Source organism: Chlorocebus sabaeus, chromosome 14 (genome assembly GCF_047675955.1).
Source record: "Chlorocebus sabaeus isolate Y175 chromosome 14, mChlSab1.0.hap1, whole genome shotgun sequence".
NCBI classification, from domain to species: domain Eukaryota; kingdom Metazoa; phylum Chordata; class Mammalia; order Primates; family Cercopithecidae; genus Chlorocebus; species Chlorocebus sabaeus.
In genome coordinates this window covers 73,153,198-73,176,176 of record NC_132917.1, presented here as the reverse complement: position 1 = coordinate 73,176,176, position 22,979 = coordinate 73,153,198, and the positions used below count along the sequence as shown (strand labels likewise).

General features: G+C 46.0%; 1 protein-coding gene and 1 long non-coding RNA gene across 3 annotated transcripts in view; one reads left to right on the top strand and one right to left on the bottom strand.

Annotated features, from left to right (window-relative positions):
* Positions 1-9,866: 9,866 nt before the first annotated feature.
* LOC140713345 (uncharacterized) overlaps positions 9,867-22,979 on the bottom strand; it is a 30,437-nt gene continuing 17,324 nt past the window's right edge. Inside the window, exons 2-3 of the long non-coding RNA XR_012095363.1 lie at positions 10,492-10,540; positions 9,867-10,053 (exon numbers count right to left, since the gene is read on the bottom strand). This is a non-coding gene — a long non-coding RNA (uncharacterized lncRNA). The remainder of the gene's footprint in view (positions 10,054-10,491; positions 10,541-22,979) is intronic.
* On the top strand, positions 15,409-18,210 carry EGR4 (early growth response 4). Of its 2 annotated transcripts, none has more exons than XM_007970221.3 (2): positions 15,409-15,955; positions 16,356-18,210. In XM_007970221.3, the coding sequence occupies exons 1-2, from the start codon at positions 15,511-15,513 to the stop codon at positions 17,678-17,680; spliced, it is 1,770 nt and encodes a 589-aa protein (XP_007968412.1). In that variant the 5' UTR covers positions 15,409-15,510; the 3' UTR covers positions 17,681-18,210. The 2 variants fall into 2 exon arrangements, with proteins under 2 accessions (XP_007968412.1, XP_007968413.1); XM_007970222.3 differs by having other exon boundaries at positions 16,359-18,197.

Sequence of the window (22,979 nt, the reverse complement as noted above, 5' to 3'; positions counted from 1 at the left end):
GCCTGCTTCCAGCACAGTCCCCAGCCTGGGGGGGCAGCCATATTTTGAGATGGTCATGGGAGGGCCTATGGGAAAGCAGGGGTGGGCCAAGGACCCCTCCCCCATTGAACAGTGTGGACCCCACCACTCTCATCCTTTAATTTTCTAAAATAAGGAGAGAGACGAAATAGTTTCAATCACAGGCTTCAATTTCTCTTTTTCTCACTCCTACTTCCCATATCCTCCAGCCCCTCCCACAAAGCTAACACCCCAAAGAAGAGTCTTGGCATTCCTGCTGCTCTGGAGAAAGGCTCAACCTCTGATAACCAAGGGACATAAGGCTCTAAAAGGCAGTAGAACCACCAGGGAGCCCAGGAGCTCCGAGGCAAAGGTGCTGGCAGCAGGCACCCAGCAGCCTATATATGGAGCTGCCAGGAAAGCAACTTGTTTCCAGGGTGAGCCAGCACAGCCTTTCAGGAAACTCGGAACCTAGCAACTCAGAACCTAGCAACGTAATTGAAGCCTGCCACGCTCACCTCTCAGCCCTCCACCTCCAGCCCAGCTCCTGCTCTGCGCGGAGCTGCTTTGGAAAACTTGCTGCTGGCGGCCAACAGCTGGGTAAATTCTGCTTACAGTGGTTCCCAAAGAGGCCTGGAGGACATCTGGGTCTTCCATGGTGGTGGGGGTTTTGGCCTCAACAACAAGGCTCTGGTGGTAGAAATGATAGCAACCCAGTGAAAAGAGACAGACAAAAGAGTCAAAGGAGTCAGTGCAAAAGCACTGTCCAGGAAAGCGAATCAACCCAGATTGTCCCCTTGGGAAACATGGCATGTGCTTGGGGTGACAGCTGATTCTCCTCTTAATCACTGTCATGAAAACAAAATAACCATAAGAGCAAAGGCAGATTAGACAAGGGAAATTAAGGAACCCAAATACTGACAGGATGCATTTTTGAAGATATAGCCGACTCCTGGGTCCTCATGACAACCTTCCCACACCAATTCTCAGACCACTTTCTACCTGAACCTGCAAGGTGGCAAAATGGCCTCCACAAGAAGCAACCCAATGGGGCTCTGTTCTCTCCTTGCCAAGACCAGGATGATAACGCAGTTGTGATGGCCACAGGACTAGGAAAGACCATGGATATAGGCAGCAAAGTCTAAGGAGATTTTCTTAGACAGAAGTCTGAAACTAGCATGGAGAAGAAATGGTTAAGGAGAGAGAGAGAAAGAGAGCGAGCGAGAGAGAGCAGAGATGGGACCTCCAAAGGCAGGATGTAGCAAGGTTACCAGCAGCAGCCCTGTAAGGTAAGTCCGGTTCCACAGGGCCTTTCAAGAAGGATTCCTCATGTCTAGGGCTAGAAATGACTTCTAACTGACTTCTGGTCATTTTTCCTTATTTTAACAAAGATCTATTTAACTTAATAGGCTTTTGTCTCAATGCTATTTGAACATACTTTGTTGACTCAATAAGGGCTGTTTTAACCATTCTTCTTATACTATCCTTACCCCATTTCATTGCTTCTCTTCCTAATTTTCAGGCTACCAGTTCTACCTTCTTTCTATTATTTTCCCTTCCCTTTCCATCCTATGTATTAAACTTTATTCTTTTTAAAACTATTTGCTTCTATGTTTTAGCCTTTTTATTTAAGAAAAATTTAACCTTAAAAAATCTTCCTTCACTTATATTTTCTTGTATATTCCTTTAAAATGTTTAGATATTTACAGATTTAATGCTTGCATTAAATTAAATACTTGTATATTCCTTTAAAATATTATTTTGAAGCCGGGCACGGTGGCTCATGCCTGTAATCCCAGCACTTTGGGAGGCTGAGGCGGGCGGATCACGAGGTCAGGAGATCAAGACCATCCCAGCTAACACGGTGAAACCCCATCTCTACTAAAAATACAAAAAAATAGCCGGGCATGGTGGCGGGCGCCTGCAGTCCCAGCTACTCGGAAGGCTAAGGCAGGAGAACGGCATGAACCCGGGGGGTGGAGCTTGCAGTGAGCCGAGATTGCACCACTGTACTCCAGCCTGGGCAAAAGAGTGAGACTCTGTCTCAAAAAAAATAAATAAATAAAAATAAAATAAAATATTATTTCAATATTTACAGATTTAGTATTTTCTACTGTATTTAGTGTTAGTTCAACCTTTTATGCTTAAATTGTTGAGGGCTTTAAATCCTTGTTATTAACTGTATCAGTCATGATTCAGAGCAGGCATGTGGCAGATACTTCCTAAAAATGGCTGCAATATTTCCATCCCACATGCTCTTCCAGAATTTTGTCACTCCTCCATCAACAGGTGGAGTCTAAGTCCTCTCCCTTGAACCTAGATGAGTCTATATAACTGCCTTGACTACTAGAGTATGGCAGAAGGGATGCTATGGAACTTCTGAAGCTAAGTAATAAAGGTGATCCCTCTCCCTCTCTCTTTTGGTCTTTCTCTCTGTCTCAATATCTCTCCCTTGGAACCCAGCAACTCTGTTGTGAGGAAGCCCAGGTCACCTGGAAAAGTCTGTGTGGACAGGAACCCAGGAAACTCAGCTGACAGCCAGCACCAGCTGGCCCACTTGTATGCATGGACCCTCTTGGAAGTAGACCCTTCAGCCTTCAGCAGAACCCCTCCAACTCATTCGATGTGGTACAAAGATGAACCTTCCCTGCCAAGCCCTGCCCGAATTGCAGGTTTGTGGGCAAAATAAATTATTGTTGTTGTTTTAAGCTACTAAATTCTGGATGGTTTGTTAGACAGCAATAAGATAACTGAAACTAGGAAACAGAAACTATAGGTTTTAAAAAGGAAGAGGCTTACTGGAAGATATCAAATACTCACAAATTATTTGAAAGGGCTGGAATGAATCTCAGAACATAAAATTATTAAACTCAAAAATATGCTATAGTACAGGGACCAGGAAGTCCTTGCTGGCCAACACACCCACTTTTCAACACCTAAAAAACCAGGGAGTGGGCACTGGAGCACTGCTCATGTCCCTTGATATGGCTCGACAGCACAAAAACCACCCAAAGAGACAGGGAGATGACTCTGCCCCGTGCCCACCTTCTAAGTCTCACACAAGGCATATGTTTGGTATTACTTAATTTGCATTCAAATTCTAGCTGTAAAGGAATCTGAGAACCGTAGTTTTCAGCTTTACAGCCTCTACAGTACAAGGAGGTCCTCAGAAGCAAGGAGAAATAGAGATTAAGCAAATCAGTCCAAAATATCCACGTCTACCTTCTGCCCAATTGATTATACCAACTACCATATTTTCTTTTTTTTTTTTTTTTTTTTTTTTTTTTGAGACGGAGTCTCGCTCTGTCGCCCAGGATGGAGTGCAGTGGCCGGATCTTGGCTCACTGCAAGCTCCGCCTCCCGGGTTCACGCCATTCTCCTGCCTCAGCCTCCCGAGTAGCTGGGACTACAGGCGCCCGCCACCTCGCCCGGCTAGTTTTTTGTATTTTTTTTTTAGTAGAGATGGGGTTTCACCGTGTTAGCCAGGATGGTCTCGATCTTCTGACCTCGTGATCCACCCATCTCGGCCTCCCAAAGTGCTGGGATTACAGGCTTGAGCCACCGCGCCCGGCATCAACTACCATATTTTCAAACTGTTTTTATTTCATTTCCCCTTTTCCATATTTATTACTTGATTTTTCATGATTTGTTTTTATACTGGCTAGCAGAATTAGTGGGTGTAATGATGATAGCACTGAGGAGATCACTCTACAAGCAAGGAAGTTTAAAACCTCTGTCTCCAGATGCACCCATGGCACTCATCTGGTCTCGCCTAATAGATACTCAGTCCTTGAGGTTGGCTCCTCAGTTGTGCCTAGCATACTCTCTTCCTTCAGTCTCACTCTACAAAGGTTACCAGGTTATTAGCGTGAAATGTATCCATCCAGCTCATTTTCTACAAATTAACATTTTTATACTCACTATCGAATTTAATAGACTAAAAATATATACTGTTCTGCAATTCATTTTATGTTACAATATATCAAAACAACTTTCTAACAGTATATATGGATCTATCTTATTTTAAACAGCTACAGTTTTTTAAATCACATGAATTACTATAATTATTTAATTAATCCCCTCTTGATGGATACATAGCCATTCTTTTCCAATATGGCTTCTGAGTTTTAGTTCATTCTTGCAAAGACCTTCTTCATCCCAAGATTATAAAAATTACCTGATACATTTTTTGGTTATTTTATAGTTTGGGGTTTATTATCGTATTTTTATATATCTGGAATTTACTTTTGAGTGTTGTGTAAAATATATATTCTACTTTTTCCTCCAGAGGTCTGCCCAGTTCTCTTAATACTATTTATTCAATAATCAAATGTTTGAGTTACTGTGAACAGGTACTTTTATCATATTCTAAATTCCATATCCATGTGGGTTGGTTTCTCAGCTCTGTTCCACTGGTTCATTTGGGTATCCCTTGCACTAGCACTACATTATGTTAATAGGTTTTGATATTTGATAGAGCTTTAGACATCATTTTCAAAATTCTCTTGATTATTTTTTCCTATTCTTCCAAACATGTTTTAGAACTAATTTGTCAAATTGCACCCCGTTCCACAAAAAAAACCACAGATGTTATTGGCCTCTTTACAGAAATTGCATGAAACTTACAGATTGATTTGGGGAACTGACTGTGGCAGCTATGGAGGTGTAGCCACTTGAGTCTCCCTTCAACAGAGGATTTGCCATTCAGCTGCAAGCAGTGCAGCTATCCATGAGCCTACAGCTGTTAGCACCTTTCAGGTTCACCTCAGTTTTTAGGCCAAGACCATGCTCTTTCCAACTAGGCCCCTCACCAATGACTGAGAGCAAAGAGGGCATAGGGACTGGCCTCTTCTTCCCAGTGCAGGATTCTTCTAATGGGTATTTGTTCTGGAACTCGCCACTAGGTTGGCTGAGACCGTCAGATGCTCATTGCAGTGTGAGGCTCTTCTATCCAATCTTGCCTTTATCTCTCACATGTGTTACTCCCAAATAAACTCCCTGTAGCCTTCCCTCTCAATGTCTGCTTCACAGAGAACCCACCAACACCGACAATGACATATTCATAATACTGAGTCTTCCCATCCCATAAGACATATCTCCCCACTTAGTCTATTGTTCAATGCCCTTCAGAAAAAAATTTCATCATTTTCTTCATATTCATCTTTCACATTCTTAAGTTTATGACTAGTAATTACTCAATTTTTTAAAGTTTTTTTTTGCTGAAGTAAATGACATCTTTAAAGTGTGATAAAATATATCAATCACACTTTAAATTGATATATTTTAAAGGTATGTAGTAGGTCATAAGGGTTTATAACTGTTATATCATTGCCTCGTCATTCATTTATAAGTTGTCTTCCTTTTGACCTCCTAAAAACACACATAGAATTAAGCAACAACAATCTACTTCCATCAGTAAGGGAATGCATAAACAAATTGGTATATTTAAACAATGGAAAGTTAGTGACTGAGAAAAAAGGATTGATACATACAAAACATATATTGATACTGATGCATGAAAAAAATGGAGTGGATAAATCTTACAGAGATTATGTTGAGCAAAAGAAGTCAGACACAAAACAGTACATACTGAATTATTCCATGTATATGAAGTTCAAGAGTAGGCAAAACTAATCTATAGTGATATAACTGAGAAATACGGTTACCCGAAAGAGGGGGTATCTACTGACTGGAAAAAGGTACAAGGGAACTTTTTGGAGGATGTAAATGTTCTATATATTGATTTATGTTAAAAAATCATCAAATGGTAGATACACTTAAGATTTGCTCATTTTACTGTATGTAAATTAAAGCTCTACAAATAAAACATAGTGGGTCAGAGGAAGACTCTTTCTCCTACTGATTCTCCACCTAAATAAATGACCACTGGCCAGGCACGGTGGCTCATGCCTGCAATTTCAGCACTTTGGGAGGCTGAAACAGGATAATTGCTTGAGCCCAGGAGTTCAAGACCAGCCTGGGCAACATAGTGAGACCCCACCTCTAAAAAAAAAGAAATTTAAATTAGTGGGGTGTGGTGGTGCATGCCTGTGGTCCCAGCTACTTGGGAGGCTGAGGTGGGAGGATTGCCTAAGCTGGGGAAAGTTGAGTTGAGCCATGATCGTGCCACTGCACTCCAGTCTGGGCAACAGAGCATGAGAGCCTGTCTTGAAAAAAAAAAAAAAAAAAAGACAACTAACCCATGGTCAAAACCAAACCCAAGAGTCAACTTTGACTCCTTTCTCTCTCTTCTGCCCCATGGGTAGCTATTCACCCTTGTGTGTGTGTTATAAAAGAGCTCCTAAATGGCTGCTGACTGAAAGCTTCTCCTTTCCTATTGCCACCCACTGTTCAGGTCTGAGGGCCCACTGTCAGGTGACTTGCCACAATGGCCTCCTAACCGATCCACCCTCCAGGTCACCTTCCACGCTGTATTAGAGCGTGGAAGGTGGTCTTAGAACGCTGGTCGTTCTAAGATAAAAATTGCATTGCCTATACAGCTTAAATCTCTTCAATAACATTGTATTACCCTAGGGATAAAGTCCAAATGCCTATGCACGGAAGCTTGTGATCAGATAGGTTGGTGGGGGGGGAAGTCCAAATGCCTAAACCTGCTTAAAACGTCTTCCGGGATCCTAAGCTTACCAATTTCTCCAGCCTGACCCTGCTTGCCCTTTCCCTCCTTACGCTCCAGCCGTCATGGGCTTCCGCCAGTTCCCTGAATCCTTTTCTCCTCCCTTGTCTTTTTTCTCTCACTTTCTGGCTTTTGTATATGCTGTCCCTTTTGCCTAGAACATTCTCCCCACTCAACCTTTTTTACTTTTACTTAACCTTCTAGTTAACTTTTACTTAACCTTCTAGTCTCCATTCAAATGTCACTTCCTTGGGGAAGCCTTCCCTGAATATCTTGATGAGCTAACGACCTCCTGCTTCATTCTATGATCTCAAACCATCCGGTCCTTCTCCCACTGGCACATGCATCACACCTTTCTGTAATACGTAGTTGAAGTCCTCAACAAATATTTAGATGAATGAATGATGAATGAATGAGAGCAAGGATTGGAAGAAAACAACTAGTCGTGAAATTCATGTCATAGTGACCAATGCCACCCCCATATGCATAGATGCCTAGAAAACACAGGGCACACATTTGGGGTACAAAGAATTACTCACCATTTCTCAACTGGACATATTGTTTCTAACATCACTGTTTTTTTTTTTTTTTTTTTTTTTTAGCAAGTGCCTGTGCTTCAACCACCACTTAATTTGTTAATTCTGACTCTTAATCCTGAGACTGTAGGTAGAGAAGATAACATACTCCCATTTCACAGGTAAGAATACACAAGCACAGAAAGTATTTGTAATTTGTTCAAGGTCACAGAACAAGCGAGTGGCAGAACTGGGTCACAATCAGTTCCTCTGACTCCCTGGCTTGAGGTTTTACTCTATTGTCAGATTCTCTATGTCTCCTGCAGGCCATGTATCCTTACCAAATGTAGGGATCACTGGTTTGGCCTTTGTGAGAGCAGGTGCTTAGAAATCCTGTTGAACTTTCTTCCTTCGCTACCTACCCTGTACCAGAAACCCGCTGCACAACATTGATAAAACCAGTTCTGTTCTAGGCCCCCACTTGCTGCTGCCTGGAGAGGTGACCCCCAGGGCATGCCCCCCTCATGCCTTGACTGAATAAAACTCCCTGCTGAAGTCTTCACATGGCACACCGCATGAACATGTGGAACCCACTGGTTGCCAAGCCAAATGTGGCTCCAGATTATTCTAGGAAACAAATAAATTGTTTTGCTCTGGATTGAAGGAATTGCTAATTAGGGATTTTTATTTTGAGCAGTGTTCCTTGGAGCTGGCAGACAGATGGAGTAGGCGAATTGCTCCAGGGGCATTGTTAAGCAGAGGGAACTGTTTCTGCCCCTGGTTATGAGAACCTGCCAGAGCTCATTGCTGCCCAGCTCTTGCCCTCAAGGACAAGGGAGGCTTCCTGGCTCACAGTGATTTCCTCTTTTCTGGGACTGGCCCTCAAAGCACAAGCACAAGACCCTAGTGGTGTTGTCAATTGTATATTACCCTGCCTGCTAGCCATATAATTGTCCTAGGGAGAAGAGCAGAGGTCTTTTCTAGGATTCCCTACCTGGAACTGGGAATGAAAATCCATTTATCACAGCACCTGACGTGTAGAACACACAATCTGCCAATGGCCAGGTTTTCAGTTATCAGTGAGGAAAAAAAAAAGGAGCTGGGAGCATTCTGAGAACTCTTAGCTTCTGATACCCAGCTTCTGACACCCAGTGTGTCCCTGATGCCCTTATAGGTTGGTTGGTTGACACTTTTTTGGATTCCCCATTCCCTTGGATATGCTAAGTTTCTTCTTTCCTCCCCTCTTCCTTCCTTCCCTTCCTTCCTTCCTTCCTTCCTTCCTTCCTTCCTTCCTTCCTTCCTTCCTTCCTTCCTTTCCTTCCCTTCCTTCCTTCCTTCCTTCCTTCCTTCCTTTCCTTCCCTTCCTTCCTTCCTTCCTTCCTTCCTTCCTTCCTTCCTTCCTTCCTTCCTTCCTTCCTTTCCTTCCCTTCCTTCCTTCCTTCCTTTCCTTCCCTTCCCTTCTTTCCTTTCCTTCCTACCCTTCCTTCCCTTGCTTCCTTCCTTCCTTCCTTTTCTTTCTTTCTTCCTTTCTCTCTCTCTCTCTCTTTCTTTCTTTCATCGTTCTTCAATAAGCTAACTGAGGTTGCATTTCTGTGATTTGCAACCAGAAGCCCAGCCTGATGATGATGGACAGGATTCAAGGACACACAGAGGACCCAGGCTATGGCTCAATGGACCTAGCTGTGGATAAATTGCCTGGACATTTCGGAGTTATATTGTCCAATCTCAGTACAGTGACCAATCTACCTCAAAGAGGTTTAAAGAAAACTATGGCAAGATGGGAGAGGAGAGACAGTGAAAAGACAGTGAGATGAGCTCAGATAAGTGAAAACAGGAGGCCAGAGAGAGAAACATGCCAGACAGATAGGTTAAGAAGGCTCATTTCTGATTCCAGTTCTATTCTAGAGCTATAGGTCTCTCAGTCTGCACACTAAGCCTCCTTTTTATCTTCTTAACACATGAATTGAAAATTAGTGCTCTGAACACCATTATTTAATCAAATAAAAATATTCAGCAAGATCCAAGTCCATTATTGCCCACAAAGGGAGAACGAGGCTTAGATCCAAACGACTGATGGGAGGCCAATTCCAAATCACAGAGCAGTAGCAGTGTGAAGTCATTGTAACCGTCCGCCTACTTCTGACCCTCCTAGAACCCACCCTAGTCACACCTCTTCTGTGATCATCTACCCCTCAGCTCTGTCCAGTGTTGCCAAAGGAGGACTGTAGAATGGAAGACAAGAGAAAGAATAACCTCCCTCTCTCCTGTAGGAGAACAGTTTAGAAGCCAAGCCACCTTGGAAGAATCTACTTTTCCTTATGGCATGCAGCCACCTTGTTCTCCTTGCCACCTCTCTCCATGATCCAAAATAGAAAGAACAGGCCAAGTGTGCCGGCTCACACCTGTAATCCCAGCACTTTGGGAGTTCATGGTGGGAGAATCACCTGAGCCCAGGAGTTAGAAACCAGCCTGGGCAACAGAGCAAGACCCCATCTCTACAAAAGGAATAAATAAAAATAGAAAAAAATTCAAAATAGAAAGAACAAAAGTAAGGAGGGTATAGAAGCCCCCACACCCAGTGTCCCCACCAGTCCTCCCAGTCTATGCCAGAGCAGAGCAGCCTCACTTTCAGTGCCCACTACAGGGATGTAAGGAGCATAAGGAAGGTTTTTCCACTCAAAAAGTCTTTGGGTGAGGAGGCCAAGGTGGGCGGATCACTCAGGTCAGGAGTTTAAGATCAGCCTGACCAACATGGAGAAACCCCGTCTCTACTAAAAATACAAAATTAGCAGGGCATGGTGGTGCATACCTGTAATCCCAGCTATTTGGGAGGCTGAGGCAGGAGAATCGCTTGAATCCGGGAGGTGGAGGTTGCGGTGAGCCAAGATCGCGCCATTGCACTCCAGCCTGGGCAACAAAAGTGAAACTGTGTCTCAAAAAAAAAAAAAAAAAAAAAAGTATTTGGGTGAGGTATTAAGCCTATATATCATGGAAAAGGAAATACTAAGGCCCTGTGAAAAGATTCTCATCCTTACTGATAATTTCTACAACAAAAATTAAAATATCACTGGGATGCCTCTTTCTGTTTACCAGTTGGTCCTCATATACTGCTAGTTGGCCCAGAGATTAGAACAATCTTTTTAGAGAAATATTTAACAATATATATAATTTTAAGTGTTTGTACCTTTGTCCTAAAAAAATTCACTTTTTTTAAGGACTATACTACTCTTCCCTGTATCATTCCAATTTTAGTATATGTGCTGCTGAAGTGAGCATGAAATTTCACTTTTTGTAACCTAGCCTATGGCTATAGTATGAGTTCAAATCCCTTGCATCATCACTAACCTGGTAAGCTTGGACAAATTTCTTAGTGTTCCATGCTCAATTTCTCCATCTGTAAAACAGAAATAATAATAACACTAATCAGGTTGTGGTGAGGATTAAATGATAAGTATATGTGAAGCTCTCAATACCTGTCAGATAGTGCCTATAGTAAATAACACGCAATTGTTAGCTAGAATACTGTAATATTATTGCCCTATCAATGTACCACATATACATAAAAGGCTATATATAGCCAGATTCTTTATAATAGTGAAAGACAGGAAACAAGGTAAAAAATTATATTCATCTACACAATGAAATACTGTGGTGAAATTGTTACCAACACTATAGATCAACACTATAGATGGGTATCATTATGGAAAAAATAATAAAAAAAAACAAGGTACAGTGTTAAGTTAGTTACAAGACTATGTATAGTATGAAAATGATGTAAATAAGAATGATGATAATGTGATTGTTGACTAAATGGATGTTGACTAAGTGGATGTTGCATGAATATGCATGAAAAAAATCTATAGGAATTGACCTAAAATGTGTTCATGTGTGTGTGTGTACAGGATAGTGAAAGATACCCTGTTCTTTGCATTCTAATTTTTAACATTTGTCTGTTTTCAATAAGCCTGTTACTTTCATGGGCACTAAAAATAATAGCCATACTCATAATCATAATAATGACCCAAACCACAAACAAATGATGGGGAAGGGAAGAGAGCAGGGAAGAGAAAAGAGACAGAGAAGGACCCTGACAGTCGGCCTCTTGCCTCAGGGGCAGATGATCACACTACTTCTGCCCTACTGGCTGTGGAAGCCCGGGGGCACTGCTGAGGTCTTGGAAGTGGAGTTGGGCACTGCAGACGCTGCGACTGGATGCAGCCTTCATTTCTGCTGTGGCTTCATTGGCCATGTTTTTTGTTAATCTGATGGCTGACCCTGCCTTTGTCCCTGCTTTTAAATAAATCCTTTAGGAAGAGAAAAAAAGAGGGAGTGGAGGGAGGGGGCAGGAGAGAAGAAGAGAGGAGAGGTAAGGAAGAGAGAAGAAAGGAGAAGCAGAGAGGAAAGAGGAGTGAGAGATGCAGTGCCCCTGCATCTCCATGGCCCCAGGAAGTGGGACATGCAACTGTTCCTCAGCTCTCATTGTCAGGAGTCACCATGGAGACCGAGTGCTGGCCTCTTCATGATTAATACTCCCAGGCAGCTGTCTTCTTGGAGTTTTTTAAAATATATACACTATTATTTGAACACAATGATATTTAGAGCAGAAAGATCAAGGTAGGGTGTGGAGGAGGGAGCAGTAGCATAACCAGAACTATGACAGGGGCTGAGCCCTCCCCAGAAGAGAGAGCAGGGAGGCTGCCTCTACCCTCCCTCTGCCCCTCCCCACCTCCTTCCCTGGATTCAAAGCTTCCAGTCTCATGCACTGCGGCACCAGCATCTGAAGGGCCAACCCAGCACCTGGCACTGGGCTGTGCTCAATGAATATTTGATGAATGAATTTCTTCATTCATTAATTCATTCAGCAAATGTTTGTTCAGTGCTTGCTTAGAAGGTGAATTCTCCTTTGCACCTTTTCCCATGGAAATAGAAAATTCGCTCTCACTTTCCCCAAGAGCACACATACAAACACACACACAGAGACACACACACACATACACACACCAACAACTTACACAGCAGCTCCAAAGAACCTTATATATGCTACTCCTCAGTACTAGTTGTGACCCACTGTTTTCCTATCCATGGCCATCACTCCAGGGAGTTCTTGCAGGAATGGGCACCAGCCAGCTTGAGTTTGCACATCACATCCTATTTGAAAGCTACGGGGAGATCCTCCATCTAAAGCCATCTAACAGTGAATCCTTTTGTAAAATTAATCATCTTCTCCTAAATTGTCTTGTAGAGTAAGATAGCCTGGACTTGACTCTCAGCCCTACCACTGAATAGAAGTGTGGTGTCGATCAAGTCATTTGACGTTTTTGAGTCTGCTTCCTCATCTGTGAAATTGGTCTCCAATTCCTTACTCCATAGAACTTTTGTGGAGATTGAATGATAAAATATTTGTAAGGTGCTCAATGTATGTGATTTCCCTTTTTTCCCTTGTGTACATTTGTGTTTTTATATTTGAAGTGTGATTAAAATGGAGCTCATAAATCTAAGCTCCTCTCTCTTCCTTCCCTTCCCAAAGACCTTTTGGGCCCAGAATCTCTTTGTAAGCTGTTAAAATGTAGGGAGAAGAAGAGACGAGCTGGGAAGAACTACAAAATGCTCAGCCCCCTTTATATTCCCTCCCAGTCCTCAAGGAGCCAAATGCAGATGCAAATTGCCCTCCAGAGGCAGCCATCCTCTGTGCCTGTGAGTGTGTGTATGTGTGTCCACTGGAGGTGAGTAGCATAGACATGGGGGTGTGAGCCATCCCACACCCAGAGCACAAGCTGTCTCTTCCCTATCTCCTTTCCTAATCACTCCTACCCACCCCCGAGCCCTGCCCCCAGGTCTGGCCTCTAACACAAGAAACTTAGGGTGACTTGGACCCTTGTCCTAACACAGACCTAGTCCAACCACCCTTGGCAGAGAGCAGCAATGGCTTGGCAACTCACCAAGAGAGTAGGGGAATTATCTGTGACTAAGAAGGAGGAGGAATGCTGTGGCAGAGGGAAGAACAGCAGAAGGGATGGGCAACCTGGGGCCGACCAATCTGGCCCGACGGGGTGACCTGGGGAGACCTGGACACCAGCCCAGCCAAACTCCTCCCCTCCTCCTCCCTCTGAGGCAGTAGGATGCCAGAGTGGATTTGAGACATGTGTGCCCTACGTGTCTGGTGTGGGCTCACCTGGCCTTGGCAATGCATTTGGATTAGAATCAAACCCTGGATCTGAAATAGAGTATAAGGAAAATCATGCTTGGTGTGTCCAATCTTTACAGACATCTGCTGGGTTTCTGTATTTCCTACATGCTCATGTATGTGTTACTAACACAGAACCATAGGTGTAGCCATTTAGTAAGGCACACTGCAAGTGCATGACCCTGTGAGAACCTTTGTATGATTTGTGGACTCGAGGAGAAGATGCATACAAGTGTGTCAGCATATGTTTTGCAGGTGATTGTGTGAAAGGACCTATTCTGTGAAAACACTTATAGGGTCATTGTGGGATGAGGAGTGGGTACCTAGTGCTGGAGATGGGGCTCAGGGTCCCAGCAGACATAAAACCAAAGTCTACCTTCTGGTCTGTGATACACACTTAAGAAATGAATACTGAATGAATGAACATTGAGAAACTGAATGAATGGATGTTTGGATAATGGACATAGGGTGAAAGGACTGAGAATGTGGCAGGGTTTGGGCATTCTTGGGCTCTCTCTCCTTGAAAAGGAGGGCACGGGGTGGAAGAGAGGCTGGGAACTATACAGACCATGATGCTGAGTCCACCACCCCCAAAGGGCTTTGTTTCTATTTCAAAGAAAGTAGAGAAGGAAGAGGGAGCCTTAGACCTGCCTGCCTTACCCTGCAGCACACAGAGTCTCAGGAATTGATGCTCTTCATAAAGAAGAACATGCTATTCCATGTATTTATTTAATCCTTCCCCCTGTGTATTTATTTGGTTTCAGAAAGGAGTTAAGTGAGCTATAATACAAAATAAAATAAACATTGTAAAATGAGTGAAAGAATGAGACAGAGGGAAAACCACAGCAGAAGAGAAATGAGACTAGAAGAGTAGGCAAGCTTCTTTGCTGGAGTTGGCTCTGATGCTTCTGCAGCCAAGATTCACAGCCTCCTTAAGGCTAGGATTTTTTTTTCTCAAAAGAAGCCCAACAATTTCAAGTACTGATTCCAGGGAGATATTTCCCGTGGATTCCCTATGTGTTGCTGGGAACAACATCCTTAGAGTGAAAGTCATTTGTATGAAGGCAGAAAAAATGGTCTGCAGAAGCATCTCATACCCTGTGGGTGAGGGAGGAGTGAGCAGGAATTGGCCCTACTTTTCTGGAAGATAATTTGCCAGTTGTCTACCAAAATTTTATATATACTTTGGCATATAATTACACCCGTTGGAATTTATCTCACAGACACATTCACATTTCTATAGTCAAGGATGTTGACTTCAACAACATTGGTATAAGTAAAAGGTTGGAAACTGCCTACATGCTCACAGATAGGAGACAAATCGACTAACTCAAAGTCCTCCCTTACACTGGAGTACTATACAGCCTTGAAAAAGAATGACAAGATCTTTATGTTAGGACATGGCACAATCTCTTAAGTTATTTCAAGTGAAAAAAATAATAATAATATTGCAGAACAATGTGTATGCTTGGATATACATAAAATTATTCTGAAAGAATACACAAGAAACTTAAATGTGGCTACCCCAGGAGTTAGTAATAAACGTGGGTGGAAAAAAGAGGGACTTTTACTTTTCAATTTAGAATATACGCTGTTGTGCTAGTTGACTTTCCTCCTACTATTGACAAGTATTACAGTCCTTTTTAATTTAAATAAGTTATTTTTCCTAGCACAAATTAAAAAAAAAATTAAAATGGAAAAACACAGGCGTGAGCAAAATAAATGAATGGCAATAATCTCCATGCTTTACTGAGTGCGCCTGGACGTTTAAGTGCTCTCAGTTTCTCTCCATAGGAAATGCACAGGTGAGAAACTGACGTTAAAGGGGATTCAATGTCAAGCTAGTAAGTGGCAGAGGGCAGACTCAAACCCAACACTGTGGAACCCCAAGTCCAAGGTCCTCCCCTGCTGCCCCTCGGTCTCTGCCTCTAGGCGGGAAGCACATCTACTGAACTGTCGGCGGGGTGAGGCGCAGCGCCCGAGACCGGCGCATCCGCGGCCCCAGAGCACACAGGCTCCACGCTTGGGGAGCGCGCGCGCACGCAGCGGCGCTAGCCTGGCGGCGGCGGCGACAACAACAACGTCACAGCTCGAGCTTTCCTTTTCGGGAGTCCCCGGCACACATCCTGTGTCCATGTTTGGGCATTTACGTCACGGCGGCAGGGCCGGGGCCTCCCAAAATGGCAGTGGCCCGGGGAGTCGGAAGCCCGGAGCCAGCGCCGCCGCAGCTATATAAGTGGGGGGGCTGTGGGTTGGGGGAGCCCGGCTGCGCTTTGGAGAGGCGAGGAGCCGCCGCCCGAGGCCGGTGCGGGCGAGCTAGGGCGCCGCGGCTCCCCGACTCTTTTCACAGAGGTGAGTGCCCGAAGCCAGGAGCCCGGGCGCCTAGGTTTGCGCGCTGCGGGGAACCCCTACCGCCAGCCTCCCCGACACCCGCGCGCCCCCAAGCCCAGCGGGAGAGGCCCCGGGCGCCCCACAGCCGGCGCCGCGCCATGCTCCACCTTAGCGAGTTTTCCGAACCCGACGCGCTCCTGGTCAAGTCCACTGAAGGCTGTTGCGCCGAACCCAGCGCTGAATTGCCCCGGCTGCCCGCCAGGGACGCTCCCGCGGCCACCGGCTACCCTGGAGGTAAGGAGGGCGAGCAGGGGTGCTCAGACGACTACAGCGCAGCGCGGGGGCGCACCACACCTGAGAACCGGGAGGGACTGGGACACTGGAGCTGTGAGAATAGGGGCGATGGGAAGCTTAGGAGTCCTGGGGTGCGCACCCCCATTCCCACCCACACTGGGCCGCCAGCGCCTCCGCAGGAACCTGTGCGGTTATCGGAGCGCCCTTTTGCCTGTGCACGTGTGTTTTGCGTGTGCATGTTTCTATGTGCTCCTTGGGACGTATGCGGGCCCCTGCTGAATCAGAACGTGCAAAAGGCACTTTGTGTGTATCTGTGGGCACCAAGAGTTTCGTGGATAGGGGCTGTGGATTCAGGTGCACCCTTTGATGTGCCCAGAGCTGATTCCTGCTCCCTCCTCAGCAGGCGACTTCTTGAGCTGGGCTTTGAACAGCTGCAGCGCAAGTGGGGACTTAGCCGACTCCTGCTTCCTGGAGGGGCCTGCGCCCACACCCCCTCCCGGCCTCAGCTACAGCGGTAGCTTCTTCATTCAGGCAGTGCCCGAACACCCGCACGACCCAGAGGCACTCTTCAACCTCATGTCGGGCATCTTAGGCCTGGCACCGTTCCCCGGTCCAGAGGCAGCAGCGTCCAGATCCCCGCTGGATGCCTCTTTTCCCGCGGGGCCCGATGCCTTGCTGCCGGGTCCGCCGGACCTTTACTCCCCGGATCTGGGCTCTGTCCCCTTCCCAGAGGCGTTCTGGGAGGCCTCGCCTTGCGCGGGCGCCCCCTCGCAGTGCCTGTATGAGCCTCAGCTCTCCCCGCCCGACGTCAAGCCCGGCCTCCGGGCGCCTCCCGCCTCGCCAGCGCTGGACGCTGCCTCTGCCTTCAAGGGTCCCTACGCGCCCTGGGAGCTGCTTTCTGTGGGGGCCCCGGGGAACTGTGGGTCACAGGGAGGCTACCAGACCGCCCCCGAGGCTCGTTTTCCCGCAATAGGGACCAAGATTGAGGACTTGCTGTCCATCAGCTGCCCTGCGGAACTGCCGGCCGTCCCAGCCAACAGACTCTACCCTAGCGGGGCCTACGACGCTTTCCCGCTGGCCCCGGGTGACTTAGGGGAGGGGGCTGAGGGCCTCCCTGGGCTCCTGACCCCTCCTAGTGGGGAGGGAGGGAGTAGCGGCGACGGCGGAGAGTTTCTAGTCAGTACGCAGCCTCAGCTTTCCCCGCTGGGCCTTCGCAGCGCCGCCGCGGCTGACTTCCCCAAACCTCTGGTGGCGGACATCCCTGGAAGCAGCGGCGTGGCTGCACCACCCGTGCCGCCACCGCCGCCCACCCCTTTCCCCCAGGCCAAGGTGCGACGCAAGGGGCGCCGTGGCGGCAAATGCAGCACACGCTGCTTCTGCCCGCGGCCGCACGCCAAGGCCTTCGCTTGCCCAGTGGAGAGTTGTGTGCGGAGCTTTGCGCGCTCCGACGAGCTCAATCGCCACCTGCGCATCCACACGGGCCACAAACCCTTCCAGTGCCGCATCTGCCTCCGCAACTTCAGCCGCAGCGACCACCTCACCACGCACGTGCGCACCCACACCGGCGAGAAGCCCTTTGCTTGCGACGTGTGCGGCCGCCGCTTTGCGCGCAGCGATGAGAAGAAACGGCACAGCAAGGTGCACCTCAAGCAGAAGGCGCGCGCCGAGGAGCGGCTCAAGGGCCTCGGCTTTTACTCGCTGGGCCTCTCCTTCGCCTCCCTCTGAGCAAGAGATGGGTTTATGGGTTTATGGGTTGGAGCGCCGCCATTCGGCGCACACGAGATCTGGGCCGTTCCCCTCCCCGCTCTTCTTCCAACTCCTCCTCGCACGCCCGAGGGCCGGCCTCCGGTCCCGCTTCCAGTTTCCTTGAAGCGCCCGCCGCACACGCCCTATTCAGCACCAGTTCCGCGGACAGTTCCCGCGGTCCGGGCGCTGTCCCTTGTCAGCCGCGCTTTGGGGGAAGTCTTCTGAGACCACCCAGTGAATAGGCACTACCCTGGGATTCAAGACAGTCTTTTGTAACTGGCGCACGCCCCACGCCTTCCTCTATAACCCCCAGAGACAGGCTGGGGCAGCGCCAAGCCGGTCTCGCGCGGGACTTTGTACAGCAGTGTCTTATCCAGCAGCCATTGGATGTAACGTTTTGCTTTGGGGTTTTTTTCTTTTGTTGTTAATTTTTGTAAAGCAGACGCTACTCTCAAGCAGTTGACAAAACTGTTTATTTTTGCAATTAAAATTATTGTGCTAAAAGCTTACCGAATCTGCCATGTAAGCTCCTGACCCTTCCCCTCAGCTTCTCCCCCAGGACCATAAGTGCCAGAAGATAAAGGTCATCCCCACGCTCATGGGGTACAGGCCCTGAACATATTACACACTCACTGTCAGGTACACCTGCCAGGAACTGCGGCACAGAGTAGGCATTTAATAAATGTGTGCTGGGTTAATGAACGAATTTAATCACAGCTCACCTAAGGGCTGGAGGTGTTTCTGGAACTTCAAAGTGGTTAAAAGGTGTAGGTGTTCAACATTTTATATATATATTATTCTCCTTAATCCTCACAATCCCAAATAAAGCAGGCATACACCTCACTTCAAAGATGTGGAAGCAATGTAGATAGCTTGCTGGAACAATGTAGTTAACCCAGGCTAGGAACAGACAGGTCAAACACATCTATCTAACTTCAAAGCCAACCCTCATTTTCCAACCTCAGAATGGAGGCACCTAAGCTTAACAGCACTGATTGGAAACGCTTCCTACCAGAAGGTGAGAAACAGGTTTGGCAGCTAGAGGGAGCTCCAGGCAGTAGCGACAGCAGCAAAAGGCTGCAGTATTTTGGTGCTGTTTGAGAAAGCCCAGAGTGTTCACTGTCACAGAGGCTCCAGACAGTATCTATGCATCTGTTCAAGAGTCACATGGTGTCAGGGCCCAAAGGGTATCAGCATTTAGCTAGAGCACACCTGAATATAGCAAGGAGCAGGCACTTGCCAGAGACTCATGGTCACCTTAGTTGCTCTTCCCACAAAAAGGATCTTCTCCAGGAGGCATCAGCCTACTTACCATTCAACCATGCACCTGCCACAGCCACTTTTCTCCAGCTGTCCTTCCAAGTGAACCCTTTATGGCTTTAGGATCAGAGGAAGGCTAGGAGGGTGATGAGGAAAGCATGACTTTGTAATGGTGAAGGTGGCCCTTTTTCTCTTTGAACTCCCTACCCAAAGCTTTTCCACTTTTTCTGGCCACCTTGGGCAGACCTTGGAGCATAAAAAGGCTGCTGTGCTCTCCATCTCTCTGCTCCAATGACCCCTCTCTGATAAGGAAGAAAGAAGGCCTGTGTCTGGGGACTTCATTCTTTTCTCTTCTGAGCTGAGCTGTTCTTGAATTAAGAGAGCTTACAGCCCTATGATGCCAGATCAAACCAGCTTCTGATCCTCTTGCTTCTTTCTTCACCCCTTCACTCTCAGATATGCTCACCCTCCACCGCACAGTCCAACTGACCAGAGACAAAATGATCAACTCAGAGAATCCCATCCGTTTCTCTCCCCAGGTGTTAAGTGCTTTCATGTGGCCAAGTATCTTGTATCTAAGAAACTAATTTGTGATAAAGGATTTAATATTACCTCTTCTAGGAGAATTAACATTTTAGAAGAATAGCCTGCAGAGGGCAATGTTTAACCCTATGAAGAGGCCCAAATGGTGAACTGTCAGGTACTGTGATAAGTAAGTGGTATATTCATGGAGACGCAAGATAATGATGACCCTCATTGTCTTACTATTTAAGTCACCACACCTTTCACTTATTAGGCATGGGCCACCTGACTTCACTTTTCATGAAGGGTAGGGCAAGAAAAGCATAATGGCCCATATTTCAAGCAACTGCTCCCAAACCACACAACCTGAACAAAGGAGGAAATGCAGACAGTGGGTGGCTGGCCTCTGATCACCCCTATCTTGTCCTCTCCAGCAGCATTCCAGCAAGTGCTATCAGCTCTATTATTCCCCTTGTCCTCACACTCACCTAGGCTTAACATCACTGATGAGAAAATTGAACCCCAAAGAAGTGACTTAGTAGTAGTCCTGGTATCAGAGCCCAGTCTGGCTCTATAATTCCTAGCTGAGAAGTTCCTGCTATGTTCCAAGGGACACTGCTCCCTTTTATTGGAGCGTCCCCTAGGGATTGTGAGGGATGAGAATGTTAGGCTAGAGATGGAAAGAATTAAAACCAAACAATCTGAAAATCAATCCAAACCCAGGACCCAACCAGAATTGGAGACCAAAGAGCTCATTTTCCTTATTTGCTCCTCTTTTTCAACTGGTCCTCAAAACGTGTTTTCCTGGAGCAGTTCTTAGCTCTCTTCTTTCCTATTTCAACACTTTCCTTAGAGAGTACATTCATTGCCAAGCCTTCAGCTATTATTCCTATGTAAATGGCTTCTAAGTCAGGCAGCCCCATGGTTCTAATGAATATCCCAATATGGATGTCCCACCACCATTCCAAATACAGTCTGTCTAAAATCAAATCACCCTTCCACATTTCTGGTAATAGCAATGTTATTTGATTCGCTGAACTCATCTAAGCAACTACAGCTCTGTGGGATTCACTTTTGCTTCTTCCCTCCCCACACATCCAGGCTGTCACTTAGACTTGTTGAATCTTACTGTAATTCTTCAGGGTCTTCTCTACTCTCATTCATGGCACATTGTTTCCTGTTACGTATTATAATCTTTAGCTTGTGGGCTCAACTTCAGTGGGGATTTACTTGGGCAGCAATACTCTGTGGCCTTGGGTGACGGTATGTTTCTCCTGAGCAGTTTCCTGTTTGCTTCTACCAGGCACTCCAAGAGTATCACCTGATGGAGATCAATCTTTTGTTAATTTCTTGGCTTGAAGTTCTTGTAACATGCAGATGTTTTGAGTTCAAACTCCAGCTCAAGTAGTTATAAATTCTCAGAGGCAGTTCCCCCTTCTCTAACCAGGACCCAGGTCAGGACAAACAAGCAATATGCCTCCCTTCCCATACCTTCTGGGGTTAGTCACGGCATATCTGATGCTTATATTTCTTGGTCTCAGTCCCCTTATTTTGGTCCATGTAGACTTTTTCCCCTTTCTTGCAAGCTCAGCTAAACATTTCAGGAAATGTCTGTCAATTTTATGAAGCAGTCCACATATTTTGTAGCAAGAGAGTATTTGGGCTATCTAGTCAACAATGTTGTTGAAAACTGAAGCCAGATGATATGAATTCTTCTATTAAAATATTTCCCACATTTATCCTCTCTGTGCTGATTGCCAGCACCTTAGTCCATGCCACTCCCTCCATATACACACATACCTTGGCTATGTCAATTTCATATAATCACATAACAACATTGCAGTTGGAAGGAGTTTGTAAGAATATCCTGTCCAGGCCAGGAATAGTGGCTTATGCCTGTAATCCCAGTACTTTGGAAGGCCAAGGCGGGTGGATGGCTTGAGTCCAGGAGTTCAAGACCAGCCTGGGCAACATGGCAAAACCCTGTCTCTATTTTTTAAAATATTTTCTTAAAAAGAACATCCTGTCCAAACCCACGCTCTATAGAAGAGAAAACTGAAGCCCAAGATATTTGGGGATTTTCTGAAGGGCACACAGATAATAAGAGAATGAAATGGGCCTTGAACCTGGACCTTCCAGTTCCAAGACCAGTGCATATCTAAATATTCACTCACTCCACAGATACTGAGTGCTACTACATGCTGGGCCAGTGGTTCCCAACTATTTTACTTTCTGGTGCACCTGAGAAATTCAACACACACATAAGTAATAGAGGAACAGAGAAGTCCTGATTCTCACACTGGAAAGGTGGGAAAAAGTAATACAAATCTTGATGAGGTGGGATATGGGGGAGAGTTTGAGAAAGCAACCCAGAATGTTTGCTATTTTCTCTCTCTTCACCCCAACTCCTGTACCCTATTTGAGAGAAGGCTACATTATGCCAAACTGCTTCCTGTGGTCCCTCTGCCTCCCTTATCCCTCTTTCATTCCACATTGCCCAGCACTAATGATGAAAATTTCCTAATATGCCATTCACAACAAACAAGTGTTTATCCCAAACTGACCAAGGTTTCCACTCTCCTATAAAAAAAATACCTATTTTTCACCCTTGCTGTCAAAGCCCTCTTTATCGGATCCAAATTCACCTTCCAACCTCCTCTGTCATCTCTCCCTTTGTGCTTTGCTCTGCCACCTCTCTTCCCCCACCAGTTATCCAAATGCTCCCACTCTTGAGCACCTTCAAGGGCAGAAACCTTGTTTGATCCACATTTGTGGTCCCCATATCACCAAGCCTAACATGAAAGTGCTTAATTATTATGTCAATTAGTCGAACAACAACCAAAAAAAAAAAAAAAAAAAAAAAAAAAAAAAAAAAAAACCCAAAAGGAGAAGAAGGGAAACAGAAAGAGGAGGAAGAGAAGGAAAGTGGTTGGAGAGCATGAAGCTGGCAAAGAGAGAGGGAGGAGAAAGGATCAGGAGGGAGAGATGGGAAAAAGCAGGACTGAGGACTGAGTCTGCAGCGAGGGGCTCTGATGGGCACCATAGGTCTCATGAGTGGGTCTACACCTCTGGCTAGTCTGGGTCTTTCCAGCTCTCCCTGAGCCCACAATTCTCTGCCTCAGCTCTGGGACCCCAGAGGTGTCTCCGTCACTGAGCTCGCTCTCTCTTTTGGTTTCTCTGGTTCACATGGAGTGGGATTCAGTTTAACATTTTTAGAACTGTGGTTCCCATAACAACCAAGCAGGAACTGTTATCTGTGAAATGTAGCATGGGCACACATGCGCACAAATACACATGCATACATTCATAGACATATGCACACACACATGCACACATGTGCAAATACACACACATGAACTCATACCCACACATACACACATGCACGCATGCATGTGCTCACAGATACACACATGCACCTGTGTACAACTGCATACACACACACATCCACACATACTCATGCACACATGCACAAAAGCACACACATACATAGCCGTGC